The following is a 20,654-nucleotide window of genomic DNA, read 5'->3' on the forward strand; positions in this document are numbered from 1 at the left end:
ATCGCCATACTGTTTTCCACAATGGTTGAACTAGTTTACAATCCCACCAACAGTGTAAAAGTGTTCCTATTTCTCCACATCCTCTCCAACACCTATTGTTTCCTGATTTTTTAATGATTGCCATTCTAACTGGTGTGAGATGGTATCTCATTGTGGTTTTGATTTGCATTTCTCTGATGGCCAGTGATGATGAGCATTTTTTCATGTGTCTGTTGGCTGTATGAATGTCTTCTTTTGAGAAATGTCTGTTCATATCCTTTGCCCACTTTTGGATGGGGTTGTTTGTTTTTTTCTTGTATATTTGTTTGAGTTCTTTGTAGATTCTGGAAATTAGCCCTTTGTCAGATGAGTAGATTGCAAAAATTTTCTCCCATTCTGTAGGTTGCCTGTTCACTCTGATGGTAGTTTCTTTTGCTGTGCAGAAGCTCTTTAGTTTAATGAGATCCCATTTGTCAATTTTGGCTTTTGCTGCCGTTGCTTTTGGTGTTTTAGACATGAAGTCCTTGCCCATGCCTATGTCCTGAATGGTACTACCTAGATTTTCTTCTAGGGTTTTTATGGTATTAGGTCTAACATTTAAGTCTCTAATCCATCTTGAATTAATCTTCGTATAAGGAGTAAGGAAAGGATCCAGTTTCAGCTTTCTACTTATGGCTAGCCAATTTTCCCAGCACCATTTATTAAATAGGGAATCCTTTCCCCATTTCTTGTTTTTCTCAGGTTTGTCAAAGATCAGATGGTTGTAGATGTGTGGCATTATTTCTGAAGGCTCCGTTCTGTTCCATTGGTCTATATCTCTGTTTTGGTACCAGTACCATGCTGTTTTGGTTACTGTAGCCTTGTAGTATAGTTTGAAGTCAGGTAGCGTGACGCCTCCGGCTTTGTCCTTTTGACTTAGGATTGTCTTGGCAATACGGGCTCTTTTTTGGTTCCATATGAACTTTAAAGCAATTTTTTCCAATTCTGTGAAGAAAGTCATTGGTAGCTTGATGGGGATGGCATTGAATCTATAAATAACCTTGGGCAGTATAGCCATTTTCACAATATTGATTCTGCCTATCCATGAGCATGGTATGTTCTTCCATTTGTTTGTGTCCTCTTTGATTTCACTGAGCAGTGGTTTGTAGTTCTCCTTGAAGAGGTCCTTTACATCCCTTGTAAGTTGGATTCCTAGGTATTTTATTCTCTTTGAAGCAATTGTGAATGGAAGTTCATTCCTGATTTGGCTCTCTGCTTGTCTGTTACTGGTGTATAAGAATGCTTGTGATTTTTGCACATTAATTTTGTATCCTGAGACTTTGCTGAAGTTGCTCATCAGCTTAAGAAGATTTTGGGCTGAGACGATGGGGTTTTCTAAATACACAATCATGTCATCTGCAAACAGGGACAATTTGACTTCTTCTTTTCCTAACTGAATACCCTTGATTTCTTTCTCTTGCCTGATTGCCCTAGCCAGAACTTCCAACACTATGTTGAATAGGAGTGGTGAGAGAGGGCATCCCTGTCTTGTGCCAGTTTTCAAAGGGAACTTTTCCAGTTTTTGCCCATTCAGTATGATATTAGCTGTGGGTTTGTCATAAATAGCTCTTATTATTTTGAGGTACGTTCCATCAATACCGAATTTGTTGAGCGTTTTTAGCATGAAGGGCTGTTGAATTTTGTCAAAAGCCTTTTCTGCATCTATTGAGATAATCATGTGGTTCTTGTCTTTGGTTCTGTTGATATGCTGGATTACGTTGATTGATTTGCGAATGTTGAACCAGCCTTGCATCCCAGGGATGAAGCCCACTTGATCATGGTGGATAAGCTTTTTGATGTGCTGCTGAATCCGGTTTGCCAGTATTTTATTGAGGATTTTTGCATCGATGTTCATCAGGGAGATTGGTCTAAAATTCTCTTTTTTTGTTGTGTCTCTGCCAGGCTTTGGTATCAGGATGATGTTGGCCTCATAAAATGTGTTAGGGAGGATTCCCTCTTTTTCTATTGATTGGAATAGTTTCAGAAGGAATGGTACCAGCTCCTCCTTGTACCTCTGGTAGAATTCAGCTGTGAATCCATCTGGTCCTGGGCTTTTTTTGGTGGGCAGGCTATTAATTGTTGCCTCAATTTCAGAGGCTGCTATTGGTCGATTCAGGGATTCAACTTCTTCCTGGTTTAGTCTTGGAAGAGTGTACGTGTCCAGGAAATTATCCATTTCTTCTAGATTTTCTAGTTGATTTGCGTAGAGGTGTTTATAGTATTCTCTGATGGTAGTTTGTATTTCTGTGGGGTCGGTGGTGATATCCCCTTTATCATTTTTTATTGCGTCTATTTGATTCCTCTCTCTTTTCTTCTTTATTAGCCTTGCTAGCGGTCTGTCAATTTTGTTGATCTTTTCAAAAAACCAACTCCTGGATTCATTGATTTTTTGGAGGGTTTTTTGTGTCTCTATCTCCTTCAGTTCTGCTCTGATCTTAGTTATTTCTTGCCTTCTGCTAGCTTTTGAATGTGTTTGCTCTTGCCTCTCTAGTTCTTTTAATTGTGATGTTAGAGTGTCAATTTTAGATCTTTCCTGCTTTCTCTTGTGGGCACTTAGTGCTATAAATTTCCCTCTACACACTGCTTTAAATGTGTCCCAGAGATTCTGGTATGTTGTATCTTTGTTCTCATTGGTTTCAAAGAACATCTTTATTTCTGCTTTCATTTCGTTATGTACCCAGTAGTCATTCAGGAGCAGGTTGTTCAGTTTCCATGTAGTTGAGCGGTTTTGATTGAGTTTCTTAGTCCTGAGTTCTAGTTTGATTGCACTGTGGTCAGAGAGACAGTTTGTTATAATTTCTGTTCTTTTACATTTGCTGAGGAGTGCTTTACTTCCAATTATGTGGTCAATTTTGGAATAAGTGTGATGTGGTGCTGAGAAGAATGTATATTCTGTTGACTTGGGGTGGAGAGTTCTATAGATGTCTATTAGGTCCGCTTGGTGCAGAGATGAGTTCAATTCCTGGATATCCTTGTTAACTTTCTGTCTCGTTGATCTGTCTAATGTTGACAGTGGAGTGTTGAAGTCTCCCATTATTATTGTATGGGAGTCTAAGTCTCTTTGTAAGTCTCTAAGGACTTGCTTTATGAATCTGGGTGCTCCTGTATTAGGTGCATATATATTTAGGATAGTTAGCTCTTCCTGTTGGATTGATCCCTTTACCATTATGTAATGGCCTTCTTTGTCTCTTTTGATCTTTGATGGTTTAAAGTCTGTTTTATCAGAGACTAGGATTGCAACCCCTGCTTTTTTTTGTTCTCCATTTGCTTGGTAGATCTTCCTCCATCCTTTTATTTTGAGCCTATGTATGTCTCTGCATGTGAGATGGGTCTCCTGAAGACAGCAGACTGATGGGTCTTGACTCTTTATCCAGTTTGCCAGTCTGTGTCTTTTAATTGGAGCATTTAGTCCATTTACATTTAAGGTTAATATTGTTATGTGTGATCTTGATCCTGCCATTATGATATTAACTGGTTATTTTGCTCATTAGTTGATGCAGTTTCTTCCTAGGCTCGATGGTCTTTACATTTTGGCATGTTTTTGCAATGGCTGGTACCGGTTGTTCCTTTCCATGTTTAGGGCTTCCTTCAGGGTCTCTTGTAAGGCTGGCCTGGTGGTGACAAAATCTCTAAGCATTTGCTTATCTGTAAAGAATTTTATTTCTCCTTCACTGATGAAACTTAGTTTGGCTGGATATGAAATTCTGGGTTTAAAATTCTTTTCTTTAAGAACGTTGAATATCGGCCCCCACTCTCTTCTGGCTTGTAGAGTTTCTGCCGAGAGATCTGCTGTCAGTCTGATGGGCTTCCCTTTGTGGGTAACCCGACCTTTCTCTCTGGCTGCCCTTAAGATTTTTTCCTTCATTTCAACTTTGGTGAATCTGGCAATTATGTGTCTTGGAGTTGCTCTTCTGGAGGAGTATCTTTGTGGCGTTCTCTGTATTTCCTGAATTTGAATGTTGGCCTGCCCTGCTAGGTTGGGGAAGTTCTCCTGGATGATATCCTGTAGAGTGTTTTCCAATTTGGTGCCATTTTCCCCCTCACTTTCAGGCACCCCAATCAGACGTAGATTTGGTCTTTTTACATAATCCCATACTTCTTGCAGGCTTTGTTCATTTCTTTTTCTTCTTTTTTCTTTTGGTTTCTCTTCTCGCTTCATTTCATTCATTTGATCCTCCATCGCTGATACTCTTTCTTCCAGTTGATCAAGTCGGTTACTGAAGCTTGCGCATTTGTCACGTATTTCTCGTGTCATGGTTTTCATCTCTGTCATTTCGTTTATGACCTTCTCTGCATTAATTAGTCTAGCTGTCAATTCTTCCACTTTTTTTTCAAGATTTTTAGTTTCTTTGCACTGGGTACGTAATTCCTCCTTTAGCTCTGAGAGGTTTGATGGACTGAAGCCTTCTTCTCTCATCTCATCAAAATCATTCTCTGACCAGCTTTGATCCGTTGCTGGCGATGGGCTGTGCTCCTTTGCAGGAGGAGATGCGCTCTTATTTTTTGAATTTCCAGCTTTTCTGCCCTGCTTTTTCCCCATCTTTGTGGTTTTATCTGTCACTGGTTTTTGATGATGGTGACGTACTGCTGGGGTTTTGATATAGGTGTCCTTCCTGTTTGAGAGTTTTCCTTCTGACAGTCAGGACCCTCAGCTATAGGTCTGTTGGAGATTGCTTGAGGTCCACTCCAGACCCTGTTTGCCTGGGTATCAGCAGCAGAGGTTGCAGAAGATAGAATATTGCTGAACAGCGAGTGCACCTGTCTGATTCTTGCTTTGGAAGCTTCCTCTCAGGGGTGTACTCCACCCTGTGAGGTGTGGGGTGTCAGACTGCCCCTAGTGGGGGATGTCTCCCAGTTAGGCTACTCAGGAGTCAGTGACCCACTTGAGCAGGCAGACTGCCCCCTCTCAGATCTCAACCTCCGTGTTGGGAGATCCACTACTCTCTTCAAAGCTGTCAGACAGAGTCGTTCGCGTTTCACAGGCTTCTACTCCTTTAGCTGAGCCCTGTCCCCAGAGGCGCAGTCTACAGAGACAGGCAGGTTTCCTTGAGCTGCTGTGAGCTCCACCCAGTTCGAGCTTCCCAGAGGCTTTATTTACCTACTTAAGCCTCAGCGATGGCGGGCGCCCCTCCCCCAGCCTCGCTGCTGCCTTGCGGTTAGATTGCCGCAGACTGCTGTGTTAGCAAGGAGAGAGGCTCCGTGGGCGTGGGACCCTCCCGGCCAGGTGTGGGATATAATCTCCGGCGTGCCGGTGTTACAGCGCAGTATTGGGGTGGGAGTTACCCGATTTTCCAGGTATTGTGTGTCTCAGTTCCCCTGGCTAGGAAAAGGGACTCCCTTCCCCCTCGCGCTTCCCAGGTGAGGCGATGCCTCGCCCTGCTTCAGCTCTCGCTGGTCGGGCTGCAGCAGCCGACCAGCACCGATTGTCCGGCGCTCCCGAGTGAGATGACCCCAGTACCTCAGCTGAAAACGCAGAAATCACCGGTCTTCTGCGTCGCTCCCGCTGGGAGATGGAGACTGAAGCTGCTCCTATTCGGCCATCTTAACCAGCCCATCAATACATTTCAATACATTTCTCTCTCACATGATTTTAATGAGAGGCTGGGGTGGGGTACAAGAGTCATTGTTCTAGAGTCTCATTTCACTTGAGGGCCTTCGCAAGTGGAAAGAGTTCATTTTCCTCCCTTCCCACCTCTCTCTCTCTCTCTCTTTTTCTTTCTTTCTAAAATAAGGTCTCACTCTGTCACCCAGTCGGGAGTTCAGTGGTACCATCAAAGCTCGCTGTAACCTCTAACTCCTGAACTCAAGTGATCCTCCCTCCTCAGCCTCTTTGCCACCATACCTGGCTGGGTTTAAATTTTTTTTTTTTTTGTATAGATAGGGTCTCACTGTGTAGCCCAGACTGGTCTCAAACTCCTGGCCTCAAGGGAACCTCTTGCCTTGGCCTCCCAAAGCACTGGGAGACATGAGCCACCACACCCAGCAGACAGTTCATTTTCTTAATAATCCCATTACTGAAAAGTGGGTATGGGAAAGAGTTGCCATTCCTCTGTCTTCCCTGTAAGTCAACCCAAATCATGATTCTTCCATCTTTAAGTCAAAATGCCACCTTTAAGACCCGTGGACTCCAGATATACAATCTCCGATCTATTTCCTCATCTTTTGAATGATATAGCTATTGGTCCTTCTTGCCCTTCCAAGTTCTGCTTTCAATCTTTGACAACCTCAGTGCCCATGGAGATGACGAATCCCCTCTCTGGCCTTGACATCTTTCATGTTAAAGCACTGTATTTCCTTTCTACTCCAGCATGCTGGGGGAATTGAGGGAGGAAGGGGATGATATCAGAATCACCTGGGAAGATTATACAACGCTCCCATCCCTGGCTTTCGATATGCATACCCCCTCCTCCCATGATGGTGATATGTCTTTGGAGCAGTATTAGAGTGCCTCCTTTTTTGATGGGAAATGTTGTCCCAGACTTTGTAACCATCTGAAATTATTTTATCATTGAAAGCTAAAATTCCTGTACCCAACTCTTTATGATTGTCTACATCTCTTTCACATCTTTAAACATAACACTTATTCTAATAAATACTATGAATACACCAGGCCTTTACCCTATTTACTGTTTTACTTTGGCAAAATATACTTAACATAAAATTTGTCATTTTAACCATTCTAAGTGTACAGTTCAAGTGGCATTAAGTACATTCACATTGTTGTACAACCATCATCATTATCTATCTCCAGAACTTTTTCATCTTCCCAAACTGAAACATACGTATTAAACAATAACTCCCCATTCCTCCCTCTCCCAGCCCCTGGTAACCACCATTCCACTTTCTGTCTCTATGAATGTGAACGCTCTAGGTCCCCTGTAAAGTGGAAGTATTTGTCCTTTTGTGACCGGCTTATTTTAATTAATTAATTTTTTTTTTGAGATGGCATCTCACTCTGTCGCCCAGGCTGGAGTACAGTGGCGCGACCTCAGCGCACTGCAACTTCCACCTCCTGGGTTTAAGCAATTCTTCCACCTCAGCCTCTTGAGTAGCTTGGATTACAGGCATCCACCACCATGCCTGGCTAATTTTTAGTAGAGACAAGGTTTCACCCTGTTGGCCAGGCTGGTCTTGAACTCCTGATCTCAAGTGATCCACCCGCCATGGCCACTCAAAGTGCTGGGATTACAGGCATTAGCCTCCAGGCCCAGCTGTGATTGGCTAATTTCAGTTAGCTTAGTATTGACAAGGTTCATCCGTGTTGTAGCATGTACGAATTTCCTTCCTTTTTGAGGCTGAATAACATTCTATTGTATGTTTATACCTTGTAAACACAAGATAAAATCTATTCTGTCCATGGACACATGAATCACTTCCATCTTTTGGCTATTGTGAATAGTTCTGCTATAAACAATGGCATGCAAGCATCTGTTTGAATTCCTATTTTTACTTCTTTGGGGTATATACCGATAAGTAGAATTTCTGGATCATGTGGCAATTCTGTGTTTAAGGTTTTGGGAAACTTTACCATATTTTAACATTAACTTCTGGCTAACCTCCCATCTCTTTTCAGCCGAAAGTGCTCCTCCCATTCCTTAACTGTTCTGCTAGTCACTGCAAGACTTTCTTCACCTCCTTTCTTTCTGGCTTACCTGCCTATAAACCTGGCTGGATTTGGCATTCTCTTTCCCCTCTTTTTATTCCTATACTTTGAATATTGCTGATGAAAACTTTATTACTGTGACTATAAACTCATCTTGTCCAAATACATCTTGGGTTTCTTAAAGCTGTGTGGCGACTCTTACCATCTACTCCCCTGTTGCCCTTCACAGGTATTTTTGATATTTTTACCACTCTCCTCAAAGCTGTTCTTCTAATTTCAATTTTCTTTGGTTTGGCCAGCTTGCATTGCATTTTCCTACTTCCCTGAAGTAACAGAGACTAGCAGGTGTGTCTGCTTCAATTTTCTATTAATATCTGTACCCATGTCCATCTTTGTCTCCATACCCCAGAAAGGGCTAGATACATAAACTAAGAATCTGTTTTAATCAATTGAGATGACAGTGTTGTATAGAAAATAGAGTCCTGGAAATCAGGAGGTCTGATTTTCTACTCTCTATGACTGAAGTGGAATCATTTGTCTGTCTGTTTTCTCATTTGTACAAGGAGTATCTTAAACTAGATGATTTTACATTGTGCAAATCTATTATTTCACTTGACTTATGGGTTTGAATTTTCAAATTTAGGGTAAGCTACTTTATACTTACATACAAAATGCTACACTTTAAGTCTGAAAGTAGCCTTTTAAAATCTCTAACAAATAACCTATAATATTAGTAAGAAAACAAAAGTTTCATGCTATTCAATAACATGATGATCTGAGTTTGATTTCAGTTATCACTTCTGTTTAAAGCACTTTTCCAACTATAACTCTGTAGTTTACATAATTAATTTTTATGTTCTTGTTGAAACCATCACTAAAATAAGAAAAACTATTTCCATCTTTCATCATAAGCAAAAATCAAATCAGGCCAGGTGTAGTGGCTCACACCCGTAATTCCAGCATTTTGGGAGGCTGAGGCTGGTGGATCACCTCAGGTCAGGGTTTGAGACCAGCCTGGGCAAATGGTAAAACCCCATCTCTACTAAAAATACAAAAAAATTAGCTGGGTGTGGTGGCAGGTGCCTGTAATCCCAGCTATTTGGGAGGCTGAGGCAGTAGAATCGCTTGAACCTCGGGGGCGGAGGTTGCAGTGGGCCGAGACCGCACCATTGCACTCTAGCCTGGGCAACAAGAGGGAAACTCCATCTCAAAAAAACAAAATGAAACAAACAAAAAGCAAAACAAAAACAGAAAATCAAATCAAAGTGTATTAAAGACTGAAATGTAACACCTGAAACTATAAAACTTCTATAGGAAAAATTGGGAAAATGCTTCAGGACATCTGGGCAAAGATTTTTTGGGTAAGACCTCAAACAAACGCAAAAATGGGATCGTATCAAGCTAAAAGGCTTCTGCCTAGCAAAGGAAACAACCAACAGAGTGAAAAGATAATCTAGAGAATAGAAGAAAATACTTACAAACTATTCACCCAAAAAGGCACCAATAACCAGAATACATAAGAACTCAAACAACTCAGTAGCAAAGAAAAGCAAAAAACTTGATTGTAAAATGGTCAAAGGACTTGAATAGATATTTGTCTCAGAAGAAGATGTACAAATGGCCAATAGGTAACGTGTGAAATGCTCAACATCACCGAGTTATCAGGGAAATGTAAATCCAAACCACAATATGATATCATTTCACCTCAGTTAGAATGGCTATTATTAAAAAGACAGAAAATATTAAACGCTGGTGGGGATGTAGAGAAAAGGGAAAGCTTTTGTACTGCTGATGGAAATTTAAATTAATATAGCCACTACAGAAAACAGTATGGAGGTTCCTAAAACAAATAAATAACTACCATATGATTCAGCAATCCAGTTGCTGAGCATATACCCCAAAGAAAGGAAATCAGTATGTCAAAGAGATATCTGCACTCCTATGTTTACTGCATCACTATTCACAAGAGCCAAGACACGGAATCAACTTAAGCGTTCATCAACAGATGGGCAGATAAAGAAAATGTGATATACATGCACAATGGAATACTATTCAGCCATAGAAACAATAAAACCCTGTCATTTCCAGCCACATGAATGGAACTGGAGGACTTTATGTAAGTGAAATGAGCCAGGCACAAAAAGATAAATATCGTGTGTTCTTACTCACATGTGGGAGCTAAAAAAGTGGATCTTATGGAGGTAGAGAGTAGAATGATGGTTACCAGAGAACTAGAGGGAGGGAAATGGGGGAGAGGGGATGCAGAGAAGTTGGTTACTGGGTACAAAAATACAGAAGAAGTAAGTGCCAGTATTCAATAGCACAGTAGGGAAATCGTAGTTCATAATTTATTGTGTATTTCAAATAGCTAGAAAGGAAGAATTATAGTGTTCCTAACACAGAGAAAAAAATAAATGTTTAAGGTGATAGATATCTTATGTACCCTGACTTGACCATTACACATTGTATACAGGTATCAAACTGTCACATTACCCCGAAAGACATATGAGTATTATATATCAATGAAAACATTTTTAAAATAATGAAATATGAATTTTGTAAAAATAAGAAAACCTGCAGCACATAAGACACACCTTCACCGTGGAGTTTCTGGTCAGTTTTCGTTACAGAGGTCCAAAAGTGCCTGGCATATACGTGGGTTTTACTACTGAAATCTCAATATGATCTTTCTACCTGTTCGCAAGGTAAGGAATTGAACTTACCTTCTGTTGAAGAAAGGGAACCCACTCGCAGTGCACCAGCTCCTGGCGATACTGCTTTGTAAAGGGTCCGACATAAGACACAAATGCTGCCGTGAGAAGAACATCTCCACAGAGTGTCTTCTCTTGAGCTTCAAAGGACTTAATGGATTGACCCCAGCGAATCTTCTCTGACTGAAAGATGAAATTACTCAGCTGTAATTGCAGGGTGAACGTCAACTCCACAAATGCTTAATGCAATTACCTCATGGCACAGTTTATGTCCTTCCACACAGTCACTAGAAGGAAAAGAGTGTAATGGTTTGGTGTGACTATTATAATCTCTCATGTGTTTGAAACCCATCATTATGATGGAGTTCTCATACTCTCCTCAGTGGAGTTTATCACAAAGTGACATTAGTTCTTTAACATCTCTTCTCACTGGACATCCCAACTCTTCCATTATGATTGAGGTCCTTCTTGAAAGGCTGACAGTCTCTCCCCTGTCCCTCTGGGAGTGGAGGATGACCAAGAGCTGTGGCCAAGAATGAGTGATGTTAGGATTACTTATTTATTTGACAAGGTCTGGTTCTATCGCCCATGATGGAATGCCGTAGCACCATCTCAGCTCGTGGCAACTTCTACCTCCTGGGCTCAAGCCATCTTCTCACTTCAGCCTCTCAAGTAGCTGGGACCATAGGCATGCGTCACCATGCCTGGCAAATTTTTGTATTTTTTTGTAGAGATGGGGCTTCGCCATGTTGCCCAGGCTGGTCTCACACTCATGAGCTCAAGCAATCCACCTGCCTTGGCCTCCCAAAGTGTTGGGATTCAAGCGTGAGCCACCACACCTGGCCTGATATCAGGATTTTTAATATCAGCCTGGCTGCTCTCCATTCTTCCCACTACATTGCCCTAGTCAAAGTTTTTATTTACTTACCTATTTTTAACATGCTGGCAATGGTCTGATTACAGACAAAGGGAAATGACAAACACAACTCTTCTTAATTAGTTAAAACATAAAGCCGAAATAGCCATCTATCCTGGATTCTACTAATGAAAGAGTAGCATTGGTAGTTACTAAAATCAGGTTAGTTTTCTAATATAATCATTAAATCAGTGGAGGAAACTATGATCTATGTAAAAAGGTGGAAATCAGGACTTCACAACACTCTCCAAGAACACTGTTGAAGTCCTTATATCTAGTTGGATGGCCATTTAAAATCTGATTTACAGGTTAAGTATGTGAAGCCCTTAATATTGGATTTGAATAAAACTGCAATAAATATGTATGGATTGACTGAACTGCAGGGTAGTTCACTAATTTATTTTGTTTCAAGGTACGCTAAAAATACAACATTTTAAGAACATGCAGATTAATGGAACCTGAAAAGAAATCAGCAATTTGTTAGTACAAGCAAAGAGGCACCCTATGGAATTTTGCTTTCCCCATGAAAGTAGATTGACCACAGAAAACAAAAATGATGTCATAATGGATTGGAATGCCAGTTCCCTGCAAGCCATCTTAATATCTACAACACTGAGGTCGGAGGTCATGAAATTAGCATGTGAAAATGGTTATCAAAGTGGTTTCAAGATCATCTCCTTGCTTTGCTTGATAAAGATCACCCCAAGTTAACTATATAATTAAACACTAAGGAACTTCAGCTCTCTAGCCCTCTACAGAATTTATTACTTTCCTTCCTCAGCCACAGACAACATATCCATTAATTTTCAGGAGGAATCGCTCATTCACCTACCCTCCATCTTTGTTGTTTTTGGTTTGTAAAGGATAAACAATAAAATGTACCCACCTCATTCTCCAAAACAGCTTTGAAATTTGAAGATTTACTAAACATAGACTTATTGGCTATCAAAATCATCAATAATTTTGCTATAGTATCCACGCAACATAAATCATTACTGACATTGGCTAACAAGGGTTTAAGAGTTGGAACGTGTTCTGTAATAAATTTCTAGACAGTTAAAAATTACTATAATTTTATTCTAATGCATTATAGATTGCCTGTAATGTCATCCTGGCTGGGGTGACCCATTTCTAATTTTGAACAGCTGCTCAACTCAGGAGTTAGTTAATGATTAAATATAAATTGCCTGATTTATTAGTCTGAATGGCTGAGCTTCCAGGTCAATGCTATATAGACAAAATCATCAGTCTTGATGTTTTTCAGAAGTTAACTGTCTCCTGTTCTAGTCAGAAAGAATGTATCCTGAAAGAAAAAGATCTGACATCTTCAATTAATCCTTTAAAAATATTTTTTTTTTCTTAGTTAACATACTACAATCTTCTTTTCCTTTCCTTGTCTAAATCATCATGAGTAAGTAAAGCCTTTGGAAATAATGCTATATGTTAGAGACACATGGTAGGACCTGCTTTCCCCTTGATAAAACTTTCAGACATTCTGTAACTAGTCCAGGAAAACAGTCTAATTATATGACACTTTTTCTCAGGTACCTCAGAAATGGTGAACTCTTCACACTGCTTAAATCTTACCACTTTAAATGGCAGTAGTTTCAAGTACTAGTACTGGTGAAATTTCTCAACTCACCTAAGAAAAGCAAGTCTTCAAAAGGCTCCAGAATTTTAATACAGGAGGCTCCCAAAACTCACCCATTTATTAATGTATTCATTCAGTAAATATCTAGTGATGCTGATGACACGCCGGGACTATTCTATATGCTTGGGATCAAGCAGTGCACAAAAAAAGGTGAAGTTTCCCGTTCTTGAGAAGCTCATATTTCAGTTGGGGATAAAAAAGACCAAAAAAAGTATTTGTGCCTATGCATACATGTGCAACTATGTTCATGCAATAAATGCTATCAAAAAATGGTAACAGAGCAAGTGGAGAAAATAGAGATGCGTATGTGTGCTTGTATGTGTGTGTGTGAATGAGTAGGGGGGACTCATGTGTGTTGGATGAAGGCTCTTTAATGTGGGGAAGTCAGAGAAAACCAATTGATAATGAGAACTTTCAGCAGAACCTGACAAAGAGCCAGTGATGTGATTGTCTGGGAAAGGCTAAGGCACAAAGAAGGAGAGTGCCTGGAAGTATGAGGGAGAGACAGAAGGCCAGTGAAGACAGGGCAAGAGAGAAGAGGCAGAGGTGAGGACGGGGGGTATCCAGGAGACAGATCATCATGTAGGGCCTAGTAGGTCAGTAAAGCCTTTAGACTGGACTTTGAGTGATTAATTAGTTATCGGGGAGTTCTGAGTGAAGGGGTGATGGGAATGTACTTAAGTTTGTAAAATATCACCCGGCTGCAATGAGGGAAATAAGCTTTAGGAGGTAATGGTGGGGCCTGCAGAGGCACCCTAGGGGAGAGACGCCAGCAGCCTGGACCAGCATGGTGAGGTGAAGAGAATGCGAAGTGCTGGGATTTGGAATGAACCTGAAAAGCAGAGTCAACAGAATATGCTGATGGACTGGATGTCAGAAAGAGTCACGGGTGATTCAAAAGCTTTGGGCCAGAAAAACTGGAAGAACAGAATTGCAGTTACTGAGATGGAATGGAGAGGGGATTTGCCGGGTGAATTATGAGTTTCTGCATAAGGAACTATGCATTTCAGAGAGAGAGTGTATTTCAACTTGTGGTGAATTAAATTTGTGGTAATAATTTAGGGTTTTAAAAATCTACTATAGGCTGGGTGTGGTGGCTCACACCTGTAATCCTAGCACTTTCGGAGGCTGAGGTGGGCAGATCGAGATCATCCTGGCTAACACGGTGAAACCCTGCTCTATTAAAAATATAAAAAAATTAGCTGGGCATGGTGGTGGGTGCCTGTAGTCCCAGCTACTCGGGAGGCTGAGGCAGGAGAATGGCATGAACCTAGGAGGCAGGGTGAGCCGAGATCGCGCCACTGCACTCCAGCCTGGGTGACAGAGCGAGACTCCTTCTCAAAAAAAAAAAAAAAAAACTACTACAAGAAATGAGGCTATCACCTAGCTATCCTAAAACATGTTTCCCCCTTTCTTGCTAAGAGAACCCTGAATCTGAATAGTATGGTAATGCGCCCAGTTCCATGAGATGAACGGTGACTTGCTAAGCCAATGATGATAGCCCCATTCCCCCTTTTCCAGACACTTTTTTTTTGGGGGGGGCAGGAGGTGTGGGGTGGAGTTAAGAGTTTATCTAGTTCTGACTAAAGAAACTTAAGTGGGGGTCTGTCAGAGACATTTCCAGAAAAACATAAGATTTTCTCATAAAAGGAGAAAACCCCAGCTGATATAGATTGTTCCCTTTCTCTGTTGTCTCTCTGAATCTGAAGGTGTAGCAACTGTCTTGAGATCATGAGGCAAAATGCATGAGGGTGAATGACCACTTGCTAAGTGTGGAGAGGCAGAGGGCAACAAAGAGCCTAGGTGGCTGGTCACTAATCATCTGGATCAACACTGATAATGGTTTAGCCTTAGCATTTTCTGTAATATGTGAAAAATAAGCTCCCATTTGTTTGAGCCACTGTAAAAGTTAGATATCACCTCCAGCCAAATGCATTTTCTAATAGTGCAGTTACATATTTTAGTGCAGTTATACGTTTGTCAGCTAAAGGCATTTCTAATAATACAGTTGTATACTTTTTAATTATACACTGCTACTACTTTTTAGTTATGTATTTTATATACTTTCTAATAGTGCAGTTATAGACTTTATACAAAAAGTAACTACTTTATTGAGATATAATTCACATACCATGAAATTCACCCTTTAAAATATACAGTAGAGTGGTTTTTACTATCTATATAAACTTGCACAATTATCTCCTCTAGCTCATTTTAGTACATTTCCCTCACCCCAAAGACAAACCGTGTATCCAGTAGTAGTCACTCCCCAAACCCCACACCTTTGTCCAGCCTCTGGCAACCATTAGTCTATTTTGCGTCTATAAATTAGCCTGTTCTGGACATTTCGTACACAGGTAGAATGTGCCTCTGTATGATATATGATATCACATATCATGTCATATGTGACCTTTTGTGTCTGGCTTCTTTCTCTTAGCATGATATTTTCAAGACTCATACATTGTAGCATAACTCAATATTCATTTTTATAGATGCATACTATTACATTATATGGATAAACATTTTATGTATCCATTTATCAATTAATGGACATTTGAGTTTCTATTTTTAGCTATTATGAATAATACTGCCATGAACATTTGCATATGAGCTTTTTAATGGACGTTTATTTTCATTTATTTGGGGTATATACCTATGAGTAGATGACTGCATCACATGCTAACTTTATGTTTAATGTTTTGAAGAACTGCAGAATTGTTTTCCAAAGAGGCGGAACGATTTCACATTCCAATCAACATTTCTCCATATCATTTGCCAATACTATTACTGTCCATATTTTTTATTACAGTCATCCTGGTGGTTATGAAGTGGTATCTGATTGTTGTGGTTTTAATCTGCATTTCCCTAATGGCTAATGGGATTGAGCATCTTTTCATGTGCTCTCTGCGTATCTTTTATGGCAAAATGTCTATTCACATCCTTTTCTTATTTTAAAATTTGGTTATTTATCTCTTTGACTTTTGTTAGGAAATACTTGAACATACATTATGTCTTTTGAGCATCATCACAACCTTGTAAGGGAAACATTATCCACATCCCTGTTTTAGACACAAGAAAACAAAGTTGAAGATGTTCAGTGATTTCCCCAGAACTGTTGAATGCCACATTGTAGAGCAAACACAATCTGTGAACACTGATGTCACAGAACATATGTTCCTCTACCACTCACGTTCAAGCAAGAGAATGTTAATAAGAATTATAAAAAACCTTTACCTAATGGAATACCTATTAACATTAGCATGTCAGTCACCTATAAAAAGATGTAACAACAAAACCATAAGCCAACCAGGTTTAACTTGAAAGAAATCATTTTCTGGTAGAATTCAATGGCAAGGATCAGACAACAAACAGTTCAATTTCACAATTATCTAGCAGCCATTCTGAGTTTTATAAGCTGTTTCAAGAAAACCATGCTTTATTTTTGTTTTTAAAGGACTTTGTCACAATGTGGTAAGAAAGGAAGGAAGGAAGGGAGAAAGTAGAAAAAATACATACATAACCCACCCACAACTGATGTACTCCATTGTCTTAAAGTGGATACAAGACCACTAACTTCTGATAAAGTATATGTCTTCCCTGTTTTCATTGGAGATCAGACTGATGGCACACTGAGTTCAGGACTATATATTAAAAGATATGTACTTGATCATTTCTTCCTTCTGGTGAGTTAGAGCCACAGTATGAGTGATTTTTAAATATTATCCTTTGTTGTTAATTGCATGTCTATTTAGTTATTATTGGTGGCAAATAATAAAATTCCCACGAGCAGATCTGAATATTTTAGTTAGAATGTTTGGAAGAAAAGGTTTAACTTGCCTCAAGTTCCTTGACAAGTCTATTAGCTAATTTGATGGTTTTGTCGGTTTGGTTCACCTCTTCTTGACACCGGACTTTCTCAGCTGTTGCTTTTTCAAATGATGCTGTGAGTCTGCTCAGATTTCGATCCAGATCCTGAATCAGAATTGAATTAACTTTTCAGTCATTTTTAGTTAAAACAGAGAGATTACAATCATCTTAAAACATCTGTTACTGTAAGGTAAATGGACAAACCTCTTCCTCCCATTAACCTTTGTCCCTTTACCATACGTACTTTAGGGAAGAAGGAAAAGAAGGATATAATGAAATAAACACATCAGTGCCACTATAAACTAACAGCTCACGATGTGGTCTTCTTCCCTTTCATCTCCACTGGGCAGAATGCAAGGAGCCACTGGGGTGAATGGATGCGCCCTGAAGATGCAAATATGCTGTAGGTGCACTATCATTCCCCTCTGCTCTTCTTGCACCTAAGCCTCATCCTCCAATACCAGCTTTATTAAAGACAAGAGTGACTTGTTTGGTTTCTCCACCTGATTCTGTTCTCTTTGGGTTCATAATTCAGGCAGTGAAGAGGGGTGTTAATTACTAAGCCCTTTAGACCCGGCTAGGCCAATCAGATTTTTTTCTTTTTTTTTTTTTTTTGGAATGAGTATTGCTCTGTTGTCCAGGCTGAGTGCAGTGGTGCAATCTCAGCTCACTGCAACCTCTGCCCCCCAGGTTCAAGCGATTCCTGTGCCTCAGCCTCCTGAGTAGCTGGAATTACAGGTGTGCACCACCACGCCCAGCTAATTTTTGTAGATTTAGTGGAGACGAGGTTTCGCCATGTTGGCCAGGCTGGTCTTGAATTCCTGGCCTCGAGTGATCCACCCACCTCGGCCTCCCAAAGTGCTGGGATTACAGGTGTGAGCCACTGAGCCTGGCCCACATTTTTCTCTTCTGGAGGTAGGAATTGAAACTCAGAGATAATCCATTGTCTTTAGCATTGAAAGACCTTGGAGGATGTGTGAATCAGAGGGCTTCATTTAAAGAGGGAATACCTTCCACCAGGGCACAGAAAAAATAGAGAAAACCATTGTGGAGAAAGAGAAAAGGATGAAAGGGACATACAAAGAGAAGCAAGATGAGAAGTCACACAGCCCTAGAGACTCCAAGAGAAGTTCATGGCAGCTTCTTGTTTCCTAGATCTCTTGGGGCCCCGGTCACCTTTTATCCAGGAGTTTGTCTTTGTGTCCTTTTTGGCTAAGGTGTTTTGAATGAGTTTGTATCACTTACAGCCAGAAAGTCTTGATTGAGATGTCAAATGCTTGTGAGACTCCTGACTATGGTATCTTGCTAGCATATTAAGTTCCAACAAACCTAATAAGATTTATAACACTGCTTTTGTAGATGCATGCAAAGTTCCTAGAAACTTTAACAAGAAAACTTGCAGAATATAACCTATTAATAATTTAGAGACTATATTTGTCGATGACCCAGTTATTTCACCATTACTTTATATTGCTAAAGCAGTATATATACACATAAATATGTATATACATCAAATTTAAGATTAATATGTAAAATAGCATCAAATTTATGAGAATTGATGGAGATATTATACATCGCCAGTTAGAAATAAGTTTGAAATATGGCAGGGTGTGGTGGCTCATGCTTGTAATCCCAGCACTTTGGGAGGCTGAGGTGGGCGGATCACAAAGTCAGAAGTTCGAGACCAGCCTGGTCAACATGGTGAAACCCCATCTCTACTAAAAATACAAAAATTAGCCGGGCGTGGTGGTGGGCACCTGTAATCCCAGCTACTCTGGAGGCTGAGGCAGGAGAATCGCTTGAGCCTGGGAGGCAGAGGTTGCAGTGAGCCAAGATCGAGCCATAGCACTGCAGCCTGGGAAACAAGAGCAAGATCCCGTCTCAAAAAAAAAAAAAAAAAAAAAAAAAAAAGAAAGAAAAAAGAAGATTGAAATAAAAATATTACAGGTCTATTTTGGGTTATTAAGGGTACTTACAGTTTTACCAAACACAGAAGCACATGAAAGCTCTAGTATCAGACTCTGTGGGTTGATATTTGAATGCTGCTACCAGCTAAGCAGTATCAAGTTGGGGCTATTTATTTACCTTCTCTATGCTTCAACTTCAGTATCTTAAAAATGGAATTAATAACGTTACCTAGCTCAAAGGGGTGATTTTTTGAGGATTAATTTTGATGATTCATAGAATAATACCTAGGACAGTGGAAGGCAATGGTTCTTAAAATTTTTGGTCTCAAAACTCTTTTACATTCAGACCCCTACAGGGCACTGGTTCATATAGATGATATCAAGTAATATTTATGGTATTAGAAGTTAAAACTGACAAAAATTTAAAAATTAATTTAAGAATATGAATAAACTCACCATATATTAGCATAATTTTATTAAAAATAACAATATTACCCAAACAAAATTAATGAAAAATGGAATTTAGAGTTTTGTGAACCTAATTTTAATGTCTTATTTAACAGAAGACTGTCAGATTCTTATACCTGCTATTGCGTTCAATCTGTTGAGGTGCTGCATGTCATACAGCCGCTGAAAAGCTCTGCTCTATGCTTGCTGGAGAATGAAGGTGAATAAAGCAGACAATGCCTTATATAACTTGCAGGAGAGGAAACTGAGACAAAAATCAGCTGAGTGATTTGCTATAGTTTCACTAGCTAGTGAGTGAAAAAAAAAACAAGGCTATGAACCCAAACCTTCTGAGTCCTGGACCAATTTAATGGAAGGCATTTAACAAAATAGATGTTTGAGAAGGTCCAGTTGTGAAGAGACAGAGCAAACACGTCCAGGCTTCCCAGTCAGATCACTCATGGTATACTATATAGTTAACAGTATCCAGCTTTGAGTTTAAAAATGTCTTGGTTCTGCCAGATACGGTGGCTCACACCTATAATCCTAGCACTTTTTGGGAGGCTGAAGTGGGTGGATCACCTGAGGTCAGGACTTCAAGATCAGCTTGGCCAGCAGGGTGAGACTCCATCTGTACTAAAAATACAAAAAATTAGCCTGGTGTGGGGGCGCATGCCTGCAGTCCAGCTACCCAGGAGGCTGAGGCACAAGAATTGCTTGAACCTAGGGGTCAAGGTTGTAGTGAGCTGAGATCGTGCCACTGCACTCCAACCTGGATGATGGAATGAGACTGTCTCAAATGAATGAATGAATGAATGAATGAATGAATGAATGAATGAATGAACGAATGAGTGAATGAATGAATGTATGTATGTATGTCTTGGTTTTAGTTCCTCTACCTCTTACTGATCCTGGTGGTGTGGGCTCACTGTTCACTTTATGTGAGCTTTATATTTTCTTATTTGTAAAATGGGACTACTGCTACTAATACCTACTTCATAGGTAGGTGTGCTATGGAATCAAATGTGTGTTAATGCATGTAAAATACGGCACAGCACATTCAGCAAGCACATGTGAAGTTAGCTTGGTCTGCAAATATCACTGGAGTTTATTTCAAATGGAATACAAATTCACTCTGGTTCATTTTTTCATTGAATGAAAACATAACTTTTGAACCTGGGAGGTGGAGGTTGTAATGAGCTGAGAATGCGCCACTGCACTCCAGCCTAGGCAACAAGAACGAAACTCTGTCTCAAAAGGAAAAAAAAAAGTTCAAAGCAAATATATAATCATCAAGATGATTTTACTTTAAAATAAATATGATTAGGTTTCCAAAATATTTTCTGATGGGTCTTAATATTGCTTGTACCTTTCTCCTTGTTTTCAAAAAATTTTTCTCCATAGAAAACTCTATTCTTGCTGTTTTTCTTTTCTCACCACCCGTTCTCTCCTTCATCTATTTTAATCTGACTGTTATTCCTATCACTTTTTTCTTTGTTTTTCCCTACCATTTTACTGAAACATATGTGATACA

General features: G+C 39.9%; 1 protein-coding gene across 1 annotated transcript in view; it reads right to left on the reverse strand.

The window, feature by feature from the left end:
- The window catches only part of DNAH11 (dynein axonemal heavy chain 11), a 371,689-nt gene that overhangs the window by 97,801 nt on the left and 253,234 nt on the right, over positions 1-20,654 (reverse strand). Inside the window, exons 62-63 of the mRNA XM_031935967.1 lie at positions 16,733-16,871; positions 10,345-10,511 (exon numbers count right to left, since the gene is read on the reverse strand). Of these exons, the coding sequence (XP_031791827.1) occupies positions 10,345-10,511; positions 16,733-16,871 (306 nt within the window). The remainder of the gene's footprint in view (positions 1-10,344; positions 10,512-16,732; positions 16,872-20,654) is intronic.

Source organism: Piliocolobus tephrosceles, chromosome 8 (genome assembly GCF_002776525.5).
Source record: "Piliocolobus tephrosceles isolate RC106 chromosome 8, ASM277652v3, whole genome shotgun sequence".
In the NCBI taxonomy this organism is placed as follows: Eukaryota; Metazoa; Chordata; class Mammalia; order Primates; family Cercopithecidae; genus Piliocolobus; species Piliocolobus tephrosceles.